Source organism: Ziziphus jujuba, chromosome 5 (assembly GCF_031755915.1).
Source record: "Ziziphus jujuba cultivar Dongzao chromosome 5, ASM3175591v1".
NCBI lineage: Eukaryota > Viridiplantae > Streptophyta > Magnoliopsida > Rosales > Rhamnaceae > Ziziphus > Ziziphus jujuba.
Genome location: NC_083383.1, coordinates 31109081 through 31129374, shown reverse-complemented (window position 1 = coordinate 31129374; position 20294 = coordinate 31109081). Strand labels below are relative to the sequence as shown.

The window sequence follows — 20294 nt, the reverse complement described above, 5'->3', positions numbered from 1 at the left end:
CATGCCTTATGGTTTGAAGTTGTACAAGAATGCAAAATACTGGTTACTGCCTGGGTCACGTAGCATTAGTACACTTTTTTTTTGTTTTTCCCTGTTTTTACAGGACTGAGGATGTTAGGATTGTTTAATGGTTTTGTTAGAATTAGATTAGGTTTGCACTATACATTTTTGTTATGATTTAGGACTCCTTTAGTGCCAGTAGTTCAAAGGAACCAACCAAATTTCTAGTGCCATTGGTAGATGAAGATTTTTCAGAGTTTGGGATGGTGTGGTGAATCATCGACCGTCTAGTTTACACAAGTACCTATGGCATCTTGTGCTCATTATCTGAATTTAATACATTTTCTTCTTTAGCAGGTTTAGAAAAAAAAAAAAAAAAAGGTTTTGTATTTCTCTGCATTCAATATGCGACTTCTTAAAGTTCTTAAGTTATTTTGCTAGGCTGTGGAAAAAAAAAAAAAATTTTGCAAGTCCGTCAGTGTTTGCAATTGATTAGTGAACAGTGTGAGTGTGAGAGAGAGTGTGTGTGTGAGAGGAATTGTACTACCATTTGCTTAATATTATTTAGATCATTATTCAGAAGTTCAGGCCAAGAAACTTTGCAATTTTTTACTTTTTGGAATTTTTTTGTTTGTATTTTTCAAATGGTTGCACGTTTCAAATGGCTAAACTTTGTACAAGGTAAATAGCCTTGGTAACTTTGAGACCAAAAACGAAGTTGCTAACCACATAGATTACATTAGGAACCACGATCTCGGGCAATGGTTGGTAAATCTATTGGCATAAAATGAAATTTTAGTCAAATTTTATATGCTATACTAAATTCTTGAAATAAGTTAAGCATACTCTTTTTGAGTAGTAATTATTTTTCCCCGGTAATGTCTTTTTTGGTTCACTCGTCCAATGGGAGGTGAATTTAATTATGATAAAAACTATAAATGGTTTGTTTGGATAAGAAAAATGATTAATCATATTCGTTTTTTTCAAAAATTGTATTCACGAGATAAGCATAAATATTTTCATGACTTCTGGCGACAATGTAACAATACTGTTATGACTTTTATAATGATCAAGCTATAAATGGAATGTTTGGATAAAAGAAAATAATTAATCATATTCGTTTTTTATATTAATAAATTTAATATATTTCGTAATTGCGAGATAAGCAAAATTTTTTTCATGACCTTTAGTGAAAATGTAACAATAATATTATGAGATCTCGACCACCGGAAATGAAGTATTGGTTCATGAACAAAATATTTTCTGTCATTATTAGTTACAATCATAACAAATCTTGCTGAAACTTGTGTTCTATTATATAAGCTGTTAATAGTAAAATAAAATTTTCCTATAAACTAAATATGAAAATATTATTTTTGTCAGAAGCGTATTATATGATATAAGTTAATAAATAAAAATAAAAAGTAATGTGAAATTATTTTTATTTATGGTATAATGTGAAATTATTTTTATTTATGATATCAAATCTGGTTCTCATTATAAAAATCTCAAGTTGTTGAGCTAAGGAATTATATTTTATTTTTGATTTTTATGATTTTTGAATCGCACGTTCCAGCCTCAAATCCCATTAGGAAAATTTACCAAACACATAAAATTGTAAATAATTGAAATAATAAAATCGGTAAAAAATGAATAAATAAAATTAAAAACAATATTATATTCATTTATGCTAAATTCCATAACGGAACAAAAAATTGAAAACTGATCTTTAACCCAAAAAAAAAAAAAAAAAAACACAAAATTCTTTGTTATTGTTGGAGCAGAATACAGACAAAGTGGAAGAGGTTGAACGTGTCTCCATTTCCGGATGTCAACAAAAAGGCCTTCCAGTTTCCATTCTTATCGAAATCCAGCCACGATTGGCTGCTATACACAATTTTCTACCCAAAAAGCTTATTGCTTTACTTTTCCTGTTTAATCAAATTCATCGTACCCACAAGAAAAATTGGAATCAAGGTAAACCACTGCTGGGTTTTTCCAATCCAGTCCCAAGCTCAAATGGGTCGCCGTCAAACCGAGTCCGAAGCCGGCCGTTTTACCATTCTGATACTTTTCTTGTTGGGTATAATCTCATTTTGCATGGTCTATTTTTGTCTCTCTGTGGTCTTCAATCCCAGTAGCAGCATCACAAAAACTTCGATCTCTGACCTGGATGGATATGGTGGTGTTGGAGATTTGGGGACTGAAGAGAAAGAAGAACAAGAAGAAGAAGAAGAAGGAAAAGAAGAAGTTTGCTGCAGAGGGATTGAGCATTTGGAGCTCTGGGGAGATGCTGTGAAATGGGGTTCTGACTTTAAGGTTAATTCTTCAGAGGAATGTTGCATGGCGTGTAAGGCTATGTGTAGGAGAGATGGGCCTTGTTCTTGTGATTCATGGGTGTTTTGTGGGAATCCAGAGGCTTGTGGACCTAGATTTGGTGAGGTATGATTTCTCGTTGTTCATCTAGTTTCAATGTCATGTTTATCAATAATATGATTTTATACTTAGGAGGCATAGGTTGGAGAAATGAAGAATAATATTTGTATTTATTTCAGTAATTGTTGAATAACATTTTTGTTCATGAAAAGGAAACAAAGAAATTCAAGTCTGAGGTATCCGTTTGACTGATTTTGTTACAATATTTTTTTTTTTTTTTTTTTTTTTTTTGAATTCAAGTTTTCTATCTTACAAATACTATACCTCAGCTGATTTAAGTGGATGATTATGTGTTCAATGTCATCATAACAAGGAATCAACTATTATGAATGTGACCATTATGGAAATTAGCTTTTCTCACATTACTTAAGAGTTTATATTCTAATGTTGTGGAATTTAAAAGGCAAATTAATACATTTTCTCTGACATCTTAGCCACCCTCCTTTGTCCTTGCAGTGCTGGTTGAAAAAACAAAAGAATTCCTTGGAGCCTGATCGGCGAGACTCAGGTGATCAGGTTATATGGACTTCTGGGCTTGTCTTTGCAAAAAGAGAGGTAAGTTATGTGCTTGGCAGTATTTTATTTTCGTAATGTAATTCGAATTTGGAAATATATCATTTAGGAGTTTTTGATTCTTTGTGAATAAACCAAAGATTGATATTATGATAATTTTTCTATGCTAGCCGTGACAAAAACTCTCACAATGTGTGAAGTGATTCATCTGTGTTCATTACCTTTGTTTCTTCTCAAGCAGCCATTTTTAAAAACTGCCAAATCTTGTCCTCTTTTTTCTCTTCAAGCTGCAATTCTTTAATCTTTCACTCGCTAATCTTGCTTATTTACCTGTAATCAAGCAAGTGTTTATAAAGAATTTCAATATATAATTTGAATCTAACTGCTTTTGAAATGTGGAGCTGAGGATTAACCTGTAACTTTGGAAGACTAGTATAGTTGGAACTCATCTGCGTTATGGATGACTGTTTGTTCCAATTCAAATTTCTAAATTCACCGCTTCTATCATATTTTCTCTGACAGGGTATAGTTGGTTTGGAAACAGAACATGGGATTCTTCGTATAAAGGTAAGTGTTTTGTCCACAAGTTTAGATGCTCAAGATTTTCCTATATGGCATGCAAGCTTGATTATTTTTCATTAAGTTTTCATAATCTCTATATATAATATAACTATCATCTCCAAATTTTCTTGTGATGTTAAATTTCTGCAGCTTTTTCCTGAATGTGCCCCACATTCTGTTTTCTACATTTTAGAGCTATCGCAATTGCATCACTCTGTGGGTTGCCACTTTTATCGTGCAGAAAGCAGGGGAAGCTATTGGGATTCAAAAGGAAACCATATAGAAATTGTATGTTATCCCATTCTTGATTCTGGGCAGTCAAGCCAGCAGATGACCATCAATTCCTCTTCGTATATGCAATTGATATATGAAATCTCAATGCAAACATCTTTAAAAATTGTTATACTAGGACTGCTGCTTTTTTTCTTTTTTCCTTTTTCTTCCTCAGCTTTATTTTTCATATTTATTTCTTTCTCAAAAGTTTATTGGATGACTTGTTAGGCCCCATTTGGACCTCCTTTTGCACTAATACAAGGAACACTCGAAGCCCATGGGACCATCTTCAAGGAGATTCCAACAGAGGTTTGCCCAATCATCCGAAGAGGATCAATTGCATGGATTGGTTCTGGCCCTGAATTCTTTATCAGCCTGGCTAACCATGTTGAATGGAAGAAAGCATACACTGTCTTTGGCTCGGTTCTCCCTGAAGACATGGAAATCGCCGAGAAAATTTCACAGCTTCCAACTAAACTGGACGTTTGGAGTAACATCAGTGTCTCTGTGTTGGAAAAACCTGTTCCATTACGGTTCAAAAGGATCGAGACAGATTCATGACCAAGGTTATATATAGCAAACATGTATGCAATAGATCCAAGTCACTCAGCACTACAATTCTTTTTCAATGTGTTAAAATTCAGATTTTTGGTTCTTGGGGTATCCTTTAGTTGATCAAATTTGTGGATATTTTATTCATCAAACAAAAATTTGTGGATATCTTAGATTTAAGTTTGTAGATAGACGAAGGATTTCAAAATGAAATAGATTCAATCTATACTTTGGTTCGAAATGTATTCTACCTTTGGGTCTATATTGTACCTCATATAAAACAAATGCAAACGGGATTGTAGAATGGACTTGGGCTTATATATACAACGCCTCATGAAAATCCACCCAAAGACCCTTTTTTTTATTTTTATTTTTATTATTTTTTTATTTGTTCCTCCTCCCCTAATGGTTCCGAGAAATTATAAACTGATTTATCAGATAATAGAAGGAATTAAAAATACAGTTGAATAACTAGTCTTTCTATGTTAAGGCACCGTGATTGAAGATTGTGTTATATGATTTTATCAATTGTATGCTGAAAGCATATGCTTAAAGAACCTCATAAAAACACTTTCCATCTGACATTTGTGAGACAGAACATTCGGTTGAGTCATTTTGCAGATGATTTAGAACGCAAATATGCTGTTCTTTATTGTATTCCCTGCGTAATATAAGATTTTCTGTTAAATAAATTTGTATTATCTTTCGATCAAGTGGATCCGTGGCGCAATGGTAGCGCGTCTGACTCCAGATCAGAAGGTTGCGTGTTCGATTCACGTCGGGTTCAATCCCGCTTTTGTTGTTTTCAAACCTACTACGGTACTACCTTAAAGCTTGACTTTGCTTTAAACAACCTGGAATTTTTTGTATATTTATTTATTTTTGGTTTCGATAAAATTCCTTGTGATGAATTTCCTTTTCATAGCTAGTAATATGCACATATCGTAGACTTTTTATTTTTTTTTTATTTTTTGAAAACACATATCGTGGATTTAAAATACTTAAAACCTACACAGAAATAGAATATCACTCAGTATTTTTGCTATACCTGGACATAAAACTTGTGATTAATTTATTAATATTGTTTGCTCCAAAACCACCTTTCCAAAACTACTATTCTCCATCCTATCTTGTATGGTTTCTAATAATTAAACTAAAAAGACCTGCAGCTTATGATAGTAAGTATATACTTGACACTAAAGCAAGAATACTTACAAACTATAATAATGGTAACATACTATTTTAAGTGAAAAAACATTGGGAGAAATCCAGTTAAAAGAGTTGCTTGGGAATTACGCATGCTTTAGATTTATTATATATAATGCTAACCTTATTCCCTAGTTTGAAGATACGAAATTCATAGTTGTCAAATCCAAATGGTCTTCTTAATCTTATAAATTGCAGATTAATTTCCAATCTAATGATTTCACATATGCACATCAACGTAATTACTCTAATTTAGCAATCCTTCAAGTTTGAACACATTTCTCTTTCACCTTCAAAAGAGCAAACGACAGAGGATGTTCTCTTCAATATTGCTGATAGAATCCTTGAGAAATTGGGTTCTTCAGTTGTCAAAGATATTGGACTGCTTTGGTGTGTCCAAAATGAGCTTCATAAGCTTTGACCAAACAATGTCCACAATCAAAGCTGTACCTTTTGTTGCAGAAGAGAAGCAAAACCCACAATAATTGAATCAAAGATTGGTTGCATAAGCTTCAAGATGTTGTGTTTGATGCTGATAACTTGGTGGACGAGTTTCACATTGAAGCTTTGCAGTGTGAAGTTACACCTGGGAATACAATAACCAAGCAGGTATGTATTTTCTTCACGAGCTCAAATCAACTTGCTTTACGGCTAAAGATGGATCATGGAATAAAAGAAATTAGTAAGGCACTAGATGAGATTAAAGCCAATAAAGACTTTCAAATGGTTGAGCACTTTGAAGAGAGGCAACTAGTCTCTCCTAAAGTGGGAGACTCACTCTTGTACACGAAGAAGATTTAATAGGGAGGGATGATTATAAAATGGCTATCTTAAAACATTTGTTGGATGATGAAAATGTCAAGGAACATGTCTCCATCATTACCATTGTTGGTGTTGGAGGATTAGGAAAAACCGCACTTGCCCAACTTTTGTTTAATGATGAGAAGGTCAAAAAACATTTTGATCTAAGACTATAGGCGTGTGTCTTTTTTGTGTTTGATTTGAGATTAATAGTTCGAACTTGAGAATATTATTAAGTCTACAACAGGGAGAGCCCATATCAAAACCTTTAGATGAATCAATTGCAAAATGACCTCCAAAGAACGGAAATGGGAAAAAGTACTTTTAGGTATTGGATGATGTTTGGAACAAGGACCCCAAAAAATGGCACAACTTTAAAAGCTTGTTAATTAATGGTGCAAAAGGTAGCAAAGTTCTAGTAACTAACCATAGAAAAGTGCAAAGGTGTTCCTCTAGCCATTAAGACAATAGGAAGTATATTATACTTCAAAAATCCAAACACAGAGTGGTTGTTTTTCATGGATAATGAATTTGGCAAAATACCTCGGAAAGAAGATGATATTTTACCAACGCTTAAGTTGAGTTACAATCATATCCCTTCATATTTGAAACATTGTTTTGCTCGTTGTAGATTGTTTCCAAAAAGTCATGAGTTTGATGTTCAATCATAGACAAACTTATGGATAGCGCGCTGGTATGTTAAACCAAAGCCAATCTCTGGCAGATATTGGTTGTGGATCTTTTTTGGATTTACTTTGGAGATCATTTTTCCAAGAGCCAAAGAGAGGAAGCTGGCATTATAATACCTTCACAAGCTGCAAAATGCATGATCTTGCCATTTCAGTGTCTGATAAGCATAGCATCTTAATTAGTTAAAATGATGAAATTGTTCATGAAAAACTTTTGTTTAATGAAGACAAGATGCATATAGTTTTTCTTGAACATGTGCAGCTACAAAATTTGTATGACAAGGATCAGATCAGTAAAACTTTCTTGAAATGCAAGTCTTTGCGAAATTTGAGTTTGAAATGATTGTCATCGATTAAGGTGTTGCCAAACAGTTCGGGTGAGCTGAAACATTTAAGATATCTCTATATTTCAAGCACAAAAATCCGAATGCTACCAAATTCTATAAGCAGATTGCAAAGTCTACAATGTAACACCCTGTCCCAAACCACATCGAAATTCGTGCACGTTGATCGAGGTTGACCGTTGACCGAGTGGGTCGAAAGTTGAATTTTGTTCCAGTTGAAATTTCTAGTTGACCATGGTACCGTGGCGAAGTGCATGATGCTTCGAGTTTGTAGACTAGTAGCACATCAAAAACGGAGTTACGGTTTGAAAGTTATGGGCAAAACAAGTCGAGGTGCAAACTGTCCAAGAGGTGCCGAGAGTTGACTTTTTGTCATTGTATAATTTTGTTTTGATTTTTGTATGATTGTAAAGTACTCGTCGATACGAGTTCATAGACTAGCGGCACGCTTAAATTGGACATCTGGTTAGAAAGTTATGGACGTGTGAAGTTCGCTGGATACCGTAATATTTTATTATATCTGGCTTAAGTGCACAGTGACGCCACGTGTCGACACCTAATTGATTCACGTGGGTGAACAGTGTCACCCACGGTGGCTTTTATTTGGCAAAAACGACAGGGAGGAAAGAGAAAGAGAGAGAGGAGAGAGGGAGGGAGAGGGATAGAGAGAAACGACCGGCCGCCGGAGTTGTCAAATTTTCCGGCCGATTCTTGCTACAACTGCCGGCCAGACGGGAGCGACTCCTCATTCCCAGCCAAACCCCGAAATTTCAAGGCCAACCGACCGGCGACGTGCCCAGATCGAAGCTTTTTCTGGCGGCGGTGCCGAATCCTTCAACCGCCGAGATCTCCACATTTCAGCCTCCGTTCTTGTCACCGCCGGTACCGTTGGAACCTTCTCCCTTCAAGCTACAAAATCTCCAAAAATCACGGTCATCAACTGCCACACGCGCCGCTAGCGGCGACGGTTGCAGGTGACCGCGACGGCTCGCCGGAGAACTCCCTGTTCCGGCGAGTACCTAGTCCCGTCTCTGGTCCTTCTCCACTAATTCCGACCTCCTAAATCCAAATCCGGCATACTTTTCTTCCAATTTGTGATGGTTTGGGAGAATCGAAGAGTTGAATCCCGAAAGCTTTCCGACGAGATTCCGGCCACCTCGGGTCCGATCTCCGGGAAGTGAGACCGGATTTGTAATCCTCGTCACTCAAGCTTCGATTCGGTATATTGCTCGTCAATTTTAGTTGTCGTTTGTGTTCGCTCTCCGGGTACCCATTTGGGAGTTACCCGATTAAAATATTAATATATTTGATTGGTGTACTGTGGATGTTTTAGGTGCACGTGTGGGTAGTGGAGTTGATCCTGCGGAGGATCTTAGCTGATATACGCGCTCAAGGTGAGTGATCCACCTTTAAAAATATTTTGGGCAATTAATTATATTTAATTGGTGTTTAATTGATATTTGAAATTATGCTCATGTTGTGCAATTTAATTATAATTGTGGAAAATTATTATTTTATTGTGATTTAATTTTATTTATTATGCATGAGTAAGGTATTTTCAGTAATAAATCGTATGTGATTTTAATATTATTTTTTGGGCATAATTGGTTTAAATATTTTAAGAAAAATATTTTTTTAAATTGGTGGTTTCAAATGTGATAATTATGCCCGTGGAATATTAATTGTTGGGCCTCGTGTTACGAGAAAAATTAATTTTTTTTATTGTTATCGATGGTTTCGTACCGGATATGTTAAAGGAAAATATGTGAGATGGTGAAATTGAAAACTGGTATATTTCCCACGATGATTTTGGAAAATCGGTACGGTAATAATTAATTTAATAATTATTTTAGACGCACTCATACAGTATTGGTGTTCCGGTGTATATGTGGTTAGCGCGCAAGTTATTATGTCTCCCGTGAGTTGCCATTAGACCGAGGGCAGGCAAGTTTGATATTGGCCACAGCCACCCCCCTCCTTGGCCGGGATGACGGTTTCAGCAGCGGTACTGTCAGGACCCCGAAGTGCCATATGCAAGTTTCTCTCTTTAATCTCCCGCCAGTCGGTGCTCGGGACGCTGAGTATCGGAGGGTATCACTGATATATGGTGTGGTGCGTCAAGTATAAATTTTTGGATGGAAATTTCAAACGCCAAAGTGGTCAAAATTATTTATCATATTTTATTACATTTTATTTATATTTGGGGTATTTATTTATTGTTTATTAAATTATTTGATCCCTTGGTTTTCAGGAAATATGAATATCGGGTTTTGTGAAAATGTTTTAAAAAGGGAACATTTCCAACGGAGTGAATAGTGAGGGTTTTGAGAGAAATTATTACTTTCAATTGTTTATTATTTATTTATCTATTTAATTGTCGGTATTAAATTAAATTCCTTTATTTGTTATATTATTAATATTCAAAGTGTTTAGTAGATAGGGTCACTCACTGAGATGATTAGCATCTCACGTTTTTAAATTCCGTTCCCTTAGATGCAAGGGGTGGTAGACGTTCTTCCGAAGCGAACCAAATCTCTACCGCTATTGTAGTTCGAGAAGTACTTTTGTATTCGTTTATTTCAATTGTATTACTTCTTTCATCCCTGTTATATTCTATTCTTAATAGTACTTCATGAAGCTCTGTATACTGTTTTGGACACTTATGTATTAATTATGCACTGGATTACTGTTATTCATGCGAAGTGCTGTAAATTTGTGGGATCAATTTGTAGTATTGTGGGAGGAATAAGGGGATGAATATAGAAGTATCTTTTCAGTGCAGGAAATTTGTGGTAAGTCCAACCCTTAGGGGAGGTTCTACCGGATTTTCCATTGGAGGGTCCGGTAGGGTTTTCTTGGGATCAGGACTTGTCTAGGGTTCCGGTGAGGAATTTTGGATGGGTCCTGACATACAAACACTGATTCTTCGTAATTGAAGTGAGCTATTAACTTTACCTTGGGATATGAAGAAAATGATCAGCTTGAGACATCTTTAGATGAAGGGTTGTCGTAGGTTGACTCACATTCCCCCTGGATTCAGTGAATTGACTTGTCTTCAAACATTAGTTGTATTTGTTGTGCCAAAAAACATAGGGGTGAAGAGGCAAAGATGTGGGCTTAGTGAACTCCATAAGCTTAACAACTTGAGGGGGAGCCTAGTGATTGAGAATTTGGTGTCAAGAAATATTGTGTGAATGGCTGAATCAATAGCCTTGAGTTCTGTATATTATATATAGACTTTACAAGGATGCTATACGTGGAAAGCAAATAAGTTCCCGCATGATTCTAGCCCTATACATGGAAACTATAATTTGTCAAATAATATATGATAACTACACAGAATAATAAATGGAGAAATAAGGAAACAATTGTGCACTAAAATAAGGAAAGAAGTGTGGACAGCAAAGATGTCCGTTGACAACCCCCCTTAAATTGATGCAGGTTGATCAATAAGTATCAATTTGCTACTTAGGAAGCAATGTCGATGGCGAGTGAGAGCATTGGTGAAGATATCGACAATTTGTAGTGCAGTGGAAATATGTGGAAGAGCACTAACATGAGCTTCAAAGGCTTCACGGATAGAGTGACAGTCCACTTCAATATGCTTTGTACGTTCATGATAGACAAGATTGGCCGTGATCTGAATAGCACTTGTATTATTAGCATGTAGAGGTGTAGGAGTAGTCTCAGAAAAATCTAACTCGGCAAGCAAACCTAGAAGCCAAATGATTTCAGAACAAGCAAGAGACATTGCCCGGTACTCAGATTTTGTAGATGACTTAGAGACTCTATCTTGCTTCTTACTTTTCCAGGAGATCAATGCAGCACCTAAGAACACACATCAACCAGTGATGGAGCGATGGGTATCTGCACAACCAGCCCAATTAGCATTACTATAACCAGCAAGGCGAGAAGCATTGCTGGCAGGGAAGAATAAGCCACGGGCAGAAGTACCGTGAACATAGCGTATGATCCTATGGACAGCAGCCAAATGAAGATGACGAGGAGTCTGAAGGAACTGGCTGACTTGCTGGACAGTAAAAGAAATATCCGGTCTAGTAATGGTAAGATAAACAAGGCTACCCACCAATTTCCGGTATAAACTGGGATCAGCAAGTAAGTCACCCTCCTCTTTATGAAGCTTGACATTTAATTCCATAGGAGTATCAACAGAAGTACCTCATGTAGACCAGTTGTAGCCACCAAAATCACTAGCATACTTATGTTGATGGAGGGAAATGCAAGAGGAACTACGATGCACCTCAAGACCAAGAAAATAGGTGAGAGACCTAAGATCTTTCATATGAAAAGACTCTGAGAGATGAGTTTTAGTTGACCAAGTAAAGCAGAATCGGAACCAGTAATCACAATATCATCAACATAAACCAAAAGAACAACAATACCCATGTCTGATTTTCGAAGAAACAATGAAGTGTCATACTCACTTTGCTTGAATGAAAATTGTAATAAAGTGGTACGAAATTTATCAAACCAGGCCCTAGGAGCTTGTTTGAGATCATAAAGAGAGCGATGAAGCTTATACACATGTGAAGTCGGAGAGGAAAACAATCCCGGGGGTGGCTTCATATAAATACACTCTTTACGATCCCCATGAAGAAAATCATTTTTTACATTCATCTGCTGTAAGGGCTAATCACGGGAAGCAGCAAGAGCTAGAATTGTATGAACGGTAGTCATTTTAGCCACAGGAGCAAAGGTCTCGTCATAATTGACACCATATTCTTGATTATTCCCAAGTGCCACAAGTTGAGCTTTGTAATGATCCAAACTGCCATCAAATCAGACCATGACTAAGTAAACCCATTTGCAACCTAGAGGAACAATAGTGGGAGGACATGACTCAATATCCCAGGTGTGATTGGCCTCCAGAGCAGCAATTTCTTCCTGATAACTTGTCGCCAACACTCATGCTTGGCGGCGTGTGAGTAGCTTGTGGGAATATCAAAGTTGGACAAGGCAGCAGTAAAAGCGGAAATAGAATTGCCAAAACTGGAAGAGGGAAATCCATACCTATCCAGGGGTATAGACACTCGAGAAGAGCGATGTACCGAAGACGCTGGAGATACTGCAACTGACTGAATCTGGAGCGTGGTAGGATCAGATATCGAGTGAGGCCCCGGAAGAGACTGTGGGCAAGAGCGTCTTGTATACACAATACTTGGTTTAAAGCGATTACTGGCTGAAGGGAGATCTGAGAACTGCTGCTCAAAGGAGGGGAGAACCATGATAGAAGAGGATGGGACAGAGGTCATAGGAAAAAAATGTTGATTTTCAAAGAAAACAACATTTCTAGAAATGCGTGTATGATGTAATGTAGGATCATAGCAAACAAAACCCTTTTGACCCACATTATATCCCAAGAAAGCACATTAGACAGATTGAGTAGATAATTTATGTCGCTCATGATGGGGTCAGTGAACAAAACATACACAACCAAAAATACAAAGAGTATCATAATTAGGTTGCTTAGCAAATAAGCGGAAATATGGAGACTCCATATGTATGACTTGAGAAGGTAAACGATTAATCAAGTGAGTAGAAGTTTTCAAAGCCTCAACCTAAAACATGGATGGAACAGAGGATTCTAACAAAAGAGTATGTACCACATCTAGGAGATGACGATTTTTGCATTTGGCTACTCTATTTTGTTGAGGAGTAGAGGGATATGAACGTTGATGAATAATACCCTTAGAAGCCAAGAATGCCTGAAGCTCAGTAGATAAATATTCACCAACGGAATCTGTGCGTAATGTCTTAATAGAAGCAGAAAATTGATTGTCAACATACACTGAAAATTCAGTGAAAGTAAGAGAGACCTCAAATTTAAAGCGAAGAAAGTAGACCAAAGTAAATCTGCTATGATCATCAATGAAAGTCACATAATACCTAAATTTTTCATGGGAACCAACTAGGGAAGGTCCCCAAACATCACTATGAATAAGATCAAAGCAGTGAGATGCTCTACTAGCATGCAAAGGGAAGGGAAGAGTTTTGCTTTTACAAAGTTTACAATAAGTACACTCAAGAGATGTAGAAGAACTGTCTTTATTACCAAGTAAACCAGAGTTAAATATATGAGATAAGATCGGAGTATTGGGATGGCCCAAACGACGATGCCTCACCATACTAAGATCTGAAACATTATTACAAGTAAAAGACGTAGCAGTAGAAATTGGAGAAGACACTGGAACAGGCAAAAATAGAGGAAACAAGCGCCCCACTTTAGGTCCCTTCGCGATCGGTGCCCCGTGACCTGATCCTGCATAACATAACCATCACTAGAAAAATGAACAACACAATTGTTATCAACTAATTGGCCAACAGAAATAAGATTCGTGGAAACCTGAGGAGCAAGAAACACATTAGTGAACTGAGAAGAGGCATCACCAAAAGCAGCTATTGGCAAAGAACTGCCACTGGCAGTCTGAATAGCAGATTGACCAGTGTAGACATGACATAAAGCGGTGGGATTATTAGTCATGTGATTAGAGGCCCCCGAGTCCACGTACCAGAGTTTAGTAGAAGTTTTACCTTGGAACCCCATTGCTGATAATGTCGAAATTAGCATCTGTTGCACCATTGCTGGGGTGCAATAATCCGGTGCAGGAAGTGCAGGAACAGAGGATGCATCTGAAGGGGGGCCATGTGTTGCAGTAGTCGCTGCGGGAGGGACGATAACCGAAGTTTGAAAGCATGGGCCTGACAATTCTGTGGGCGAAGATGACATTCTTTGATAATGTGATCCTTCTTCTTGCCTATTCAAATTGTGGAGGTCGGCCGTGTTCTTGAAAGGCATAAGCCACAGTCGCTGTCCCAGAACTGCCATGAGATTGCTCCAGAATAGCTTGAGTACTAAGGCGTTGTTCTTCGCACAGTAACTCACCAAAACAAACATCAGGAGAGGGAACAAGAGATCTGTTTAGTAAAGAAGAGCGGACAGATTCATATTTCGAACATAGTTTCATAAGAAATTGATCACGCTGGGTAGTTGCATGAAGAGTCTGAATAGTTGAAAGAGATGCAACAGGAACATCCACTATAACCAAATCAGCATATTCATGCCAGAAAGTCAGAAATGCCGAGTAGTAGTCCTGGATTGAAAGACTACCATGTTGAAACATGGCAATCGCATGTTCCAACTGAAGGCGACAAGCATCGTTATCCTAAAGATAAACCTTCTTCAAATAAATCCACATGGATTAAGCGGAGCGATGGGGCCGCAAGGTGGTGATAATATGGGGCTCCACTGAACCAAGGAGCCAAGACATGATGCATGCATCAAGTACAGCCCATGAAGGAGAAGATCCGTCATCCTTAGATTAATCAAAAGTGGATTTGGGTGCGACATCCGTGCCATCAATATGACCCCAAAGAGCTTTTCCTTTAAGGAAAAATTCAAACTGAAATGCCCAGGTAGAATAATTTGTGCCCGTAAACCTAACACACACAGGGGCGGAATCCATAGAAAGGAAATAGAACCCAAAACAAAACCGAAACCGAGAAGAGGGGAAAAAAAAAAAAATTAGCAACTAGGCTCTGATACCATGTCAAGAAATATTGTCTGAATGGCTAAATCAATAGCCTTGAGTTCTATATATTATATATAGACTTTACAAGGATGCTATACATGGAAAGCAAATAAGTTCCTGTATGATTCTAGCCCTATACATGGAAACTATAATCTGTCAAATAATGTATGATAACTGTACAGAATAATAAATGGAGAAATAAGGAAAAAATTGTGGACTAAAATAAGGAAAGAAATGTGGACAGCAAAGATGTCTGTTGACATTTGGGATGTGATAAAGATATTGTATGAGAATCCAAGGCAGAAAATTTACAAGAGAAGCAACATCTTCAAACCTTGTGTTTGAATTACATAATCTGAAAGAAGGAAATTGTGGACAATTATGAAAAGTCATTGGAATACAGGCTTCCACATCCTATTTGAAAGAATTACAAGTTGTACGAAGCATGGGAAAGAGATATGCAATTTGGACTTTGTCCCTTGCTAATCTTGTTGTTTTGACAATAGACTCATGTTTAATCTAAAGTATGTATTATCAGATGAGGATGGGGATGGTTATGAAGAGTTTGTTCATCCCCATGTCAACCTGGGAAAAAGCTTCAAAAATCCCATTCTTCCAGTCCCTATGTGAACTCGTCATCGAGTCTTGCCCAAAGCTAACTTCTATGCCGCTATTTCCACATCCTGAAGCTCCGATTCTGATTGATACCAGCTGAAAGCCATTGCAACAGACATTGATGGGGATGTTGAATGATGACGGCATGGAAGAGGCTTCTTCTTTGTTTTCTTCTTCTTCTTCTTCTTCTTCTTCCCCTCTCTCCAAACTGATGTATATTCATTGCATATGTTAAGGACTTAAGATCTTTGCCAGAAAGCATATGCAATCCCTCGTCACTCCAATCTCTTTATATTTGTGACTGCTCCTCTTTCACAACACTGCCAGAAAGTATATGCAATCTCTCATCACTCCAATCTCTCTATATTTCTGACTGCCCCAGTTTCACATCATTGCCACAAGGAATTCATCGTCTAAAGTCTTCAGTACACATTTATGACTGCCCAGTCTCTTTTGATGTATATTAGTCGTAAGGTGTAGTACGGAAGCTCTTTTATATGTTGAGACAAGGATATCTGAAGCTCCATTGATACTACTTCCTAATAACAGGTTCATTCTCTTACGTCTTTTCATTTTGTTATTAATTTATTTCAGTTGTCTTTTTTTTTTTTTTAATGCCTTCTAAAGATTTATTGAACATTTACGTTGAATGAATTGTGTCTGAAATTTTCCAGAAAAATAGAAGCTAGGTGGCCATTCTCGCTCATTTCATCATACAGATGCAGAGCAAGCAGCAAGCACTTGGTAATATTTTTAAAAGTTGATTGTAATTTTTAATTGTCTATGTTTCCTACAAGGTGTTTATCGCACAGTCTATACCATATCAAAACTATATATGTATATATATATATATATATATATATTATGTAAATACATACTTTCTAAAATATTCAGTTCACAGTCTTACTAATTGTGCTTTAACATATTAGATCACGTAGTCGTTTAGTCCTTTATCTGGTGTGTAAATATTTGGAAAAGTTGTTGCAGAATTTTTAGATCATTCAATATTGATTGTTGATATGTATTATATATGTATATGACTTTCCTCTGTTGTTGAATTATGTAAATGAATAAAAAGATTGGAGCTGGTGGTGGAGTAGCTGGATTTGAAGCGGCCAATGGGAGCTTGAAAGGGTTTGATGGAAGTTTGAGCAGTTTAACATGATCAAGTTGCTAAGATCAACTGTTGATGGAACCTGCATGCTGCCTCTGGTGGTACAATGTTTGTTTGCCAATTCAATCTCAAAAGTATTTTTGGATCCGAAACAACATCTTTACTAGGTTGATGGACTATCTATTTTTACGACATCCTAGATGTTATCGTAAAACTTGGTAAATAAAAGTAAGATAGAGTAAGATAGAATACTTGGTTACAATCTAGACTCAAATTTAAGATTTATCATAAAATACTTTTATAAATGTTTTAGTCTGGCCGAGTCTGGTTGTAGTTGCTTTTGGTTTCGTTATTGTTCTTGGCTAGATATTGATATTCAACATGCATGCCTACAGGATTGAGAATAGCAATACTATTTCTTCCTCTGTTTTTATGCTTTTATTATGATTCGTGAATCAGTGATCGCATTAAGAACAACCGTCTAAACACTTATTGATACTGGATTCAAGTTGATGCCTTTTTGGAACATTAACAGTGCTCAACTGCTCATTGTGATGGAAATATCTTAGTTAGGGAATTTTGTCATACTTCAAAATAAAACCAAGATGCTTAGAGAACAGAGATAAAACCTTACAAGATAAGGCAATGTGCACCATGAAGTTGTCATCATTAGGGGTGTTGCTCAACTTCAACTACACAATAAACCAGTCTAAATACTCATCAAACTATTTTGAAAAGATACCCAGGAAAAAAATAAATAAAGGCAAACGGCTTTTTAGATCTCTGCGATCACTCTGTTTCACAATTCATGCGAACTGGTCTAAAGATTCTTCTAGGTGTGGCATATATATATATATATATATTTTTTTTTTTTCTTCAAAAAGCATTGACCTTACAAGCTTTTTTTTTTTTTTTTTTTTAAATATTAATTTTTGATATGGTCCGCGCTCGGACAATTTGCACATAAAATTATTTTATATGTATAACCAATTCAAAAAATATACTTTTAATGTGATCCGAAACGGTCTCCACCTTAAAATTACTCTCCATATATATATATAACCAACTTTCTAGTTTATATCACATCATGAGCAAAATGCTAGTGCATGAACACATTCTAAATAAACCATTTTGGGCAATCTCTTAAAAGAAGCCCAATAATGGAAACTTTTTCCTACATATTTGAAACATCAATTTCAAATTGTTTTTCCCTTTTTTAACCAAACTAATCTAAATTGCTGAAATCCAACAAAACAGAGAGATAACCAAGTAATGCAGCAAAAGGAGACCTCAACATCTAAATCTACTTTGCTCTTTTGGCCAATACTAGGAACAAAAATACACACAGTAGCAAACTGAGCTAAATAATTTCCAATGATGCAACTATCTAAATTAATCTACATTCTACATTCATACCAAAGTACAAGTTAAACCGATCAACCACAAAATTGTTCGATCTCCCCACAAAAAAAAAACACCAAAAGAAAGTAGAAACAATCGAATAAAATCAGAGTGCTAAACAGGAAATTAGAACTTCTAAGTTCAGATTAATCTACATTCTACATTCATACCAAAAACAGAAATTAAACTGATCAACTACACCATTGTTCGATAGTAGAAACAGTGGAACAAAAGCACAGTACTAATCATGACATTAGAACCGCTAAAACTCAGATTACAGAAGACATAAAAAAAGGACCAAACCCATAAGCTTTACATCCAACAGCCTTTTGGGGAATTCTCAGTTGTGCCAAATAAAACACAACAAAATAAGAAAAACCCATTTGGGAATGAATAAAATAAAAGAGGCCTATCTAATCTTCAATGGCAATTATTATCTAAGACTCCGGCGATGGCATTCTCTTTGTCTTCTTCTTCTTCTCCGAGACTGCTTTGGCAAAAGCTTCCACAATCCTCTGCTGCGACTCCAATATCATTTCTGTCCGTTTCATCTCCATATCCATCCTCATTGTTTCGATCTCTCTCGCCATCTCCATCTTCATCTGCTCCATCCTCACAAAACCATCTCCCAAAACCTTAATAGCATTCACCATTTCGGTTACTGGGTCCTTTTCCCTCTTCCCCAGTACGCCAGGTTTTCCCGAACCGCAATCTCTCAAAACTTTCGCAGCCACCCCAAAATTAGGCACGGAATTAGAATTGCTATTCTGGTTCAACCCAAACTTCGAATCAACCTTGACATAGTTCTTATTTCCAGGCTGAGCTATACTAACCCCAGTTGGGATTCTGATCCTAAACCCACTACTACTAGAATTCGAACCCCCACCACTACCCCCAATTCCGTTTCTGTATAACCTATTCATGCTCTTCGTGTGAGACCCATATTTCAATTCGTCGTACAATTCCTGATCGTCCTCTTCGTCATCGTTGTCGTGATCGTCGTCCTCGCCGGCACTATCGGAATTCTCGGGCTTCGCAGCCTTCGGACCCTTCTCCATCGAATCCATGCGCACGAAGTGGACCCATGACGTGACGAATCTAGAGACGGGCATGGATCGGGCACGCTGGATCTCGGTCCGGTACCGTTTCCGGAGCTTCTCCATCTTATGCCGGCACTGAACGGCGGTCTTCGGCGGAGTAGCAGCGGGACACCGTCGGGCCACGGCGTCGGCGACTTCCTGCCAGTGGGTCGCCTTCAGATTTCCTCGCCGGAGGGAGTACCACTTGTCGCGGTACGAATCGATCAAAGCCACGGTCTCGTCGTGGGACCAACACGGAGGGGGAAGCCGCCGGGAGGACGTCGTCGACGGCGGCGCCTGCGGCAGCTGGGGCTGAGCTGGAAGCTGGGCTTGCGGCGGCGCAGGTAAAGCAAGAGGAAGAGCCTGAGGCGGGCCCACAGGGGTTACAGGGGAGGAATCTGGAGGCGAAGAAGGTGGAGAAGCCATGGAAACAAAAAAGGAACGATCTTGGAAAAGAGGGCGAAGGATAAGAGGGGCACGGTGCACGTTAGCAAGAAGAAGAAAAAGGGTTGGCAGAGGAAATTAGAGAGGGAGGGGATAGGGATAAGGATAAGGGAGGCGGCGCAGGATAGAAAGTGGGGAGGACGAGGAAGAAGGGCGAGGAAGAGAAGGTGGGGTAAGGAGGTGGAAGAGGAGGAGGAGAGAAAAGGGGGGTGTTTGGGAACAGGAGTAGTGGAAGGAGTGGGGGGGTTGGGGGGTGATGTGGTGGTGGTGGTGGAGAAAGTGGTGTTTGGTGACATGTTTTAGGTGGGGGAGGGGTGTGCGGCTGATTTTGAGATCTAGGCCACCGCTTAGGTGGGGGTGGTTTTTGTGGCTTGTGGCTGTGGGGATGGGGTGAAAGTGGCTAACGTGAGCCAGGGTGGCTAATAAGTTGCGCACACCCCAAACCAACCCACCACCCCCCTCCCAAACAGCCTTTGGAATGGAAGAGGTCCACCTCTGACTTTGGCCATTTTCATGGGCATGATTTGTTTTTTTTTAAGGGTTTGGATTTGATAAAAGATTGGCGAATGAAATTTGGGAATTTTACCCATCCACCGCCCAGGGTGGTCTCTTCGGGTTTGGGTGGTTTTTTATTATTATTATTATTATTATTACTATTATACATGTTTGGGCTTTTTTGAAGTGGAAGGTGGTGGGGGGAGAGAGAGAGAGAGAGA

General features: G+C 37.8%; 3 protein-coding genes, 1 long non-coding RNA gene and 1 other non-coding gene across 6 annotated transcripts; 3 read left to right on the top strand and 2 right to left on the bottom strand.

The window, feature by feature from the left end:
• The first annotated feature begins 1745 nt into the window (after nt 1-1745).
• On the top strand, nt 1746-4576 carry LOC107403764 (uncharacterized). 2 transcript variants are annotated; one of them, XM_060817747.1, is made up of 5 exons: nt 1749-2442; nt 2893-2991; nt 3472-3516; nt 3661-3798; nt 4012-4576. In XM_060817747.1, the coding sequence occupies exons 1-5, from the start codon at nt 2020-2022 to the stop codon at nt 4342-4344; spliced, it is 1038 nt and encodes a 345-aa protein (XP_060673730.1). In that variant the 5' UTR covers nt 1749-2019; the 3' UTR covers nt 4345-4576. The 2 variants fall into 2 exon arrangements, with proteins under 2 accessions (XP_060673731.1, XP_060673730.1); XM_060817748.1 differs by lacking the exon at nt 3661-3798 and having other exon boundaries at nt 1746-2442.
• Nucleotides 4577-5050: 474 nt separating this feature from the next.
• On the top strand, nt 5051-5122 carry TRNAW-CCA (transfer RNA tryptophan (anticodon CCA)). Its single transcript has one exon. It is a non-coding gene; the product is annotated as a tRNA-Trp (tRNA).
• Nucleotides 5123-10802: 5680 nt separating this feature from the next.
• On the bottom strand, nt 10803-11534 carry LOC132803802 (uncharacterized mitochondrial protein AtMg00240-like). The gene is made up of 2 exons (XM_060817346.1): nt 11222-11534; nt 10803-11089 (listed from the first exon to the last, which is right to left on the bottom strand). The coding sequence occupies exons 1-2, from the start codon at nt 11532-11534 to the stop codon at nt 10803-10805; spliced, it is 600 nt and encodes a 199-aa protein (XP_060673329.1).
• Nucleotides 11535-15508: 3974 nt separating this feature from the next.
• LOC132803638 (uncharacterized) lies at nt 15509-17188 on the top strand. The gene is made up of 3 exons (XR_009638854.1): nt 15509-16089; nt 16215-16284; nt 16619-17188. It is a non-coding gene; the product is annotated as an uncharacterized LOC132803638 (long non-coding RNA).
• A 982-nt stretch (nt 17189-18170) lies between these two features.
• Nucleotides 18171-20063, bottom strand: LOC132803812 (protein FIP2). The gene has a single exon (XM_060817373.1). The coding sequence runs from the start codon at nt 19558-19560 to the stop codon at nt 18493-18495; it is 1068 nt and encodes a 355-aa protein (XP_060673356.1). The 5' UTR covers nt 19561-20063; the 3' UTR covers nt 18171-18492.
• Nucleotides 20064-20294: the final 231 nt, after the last annotated feature.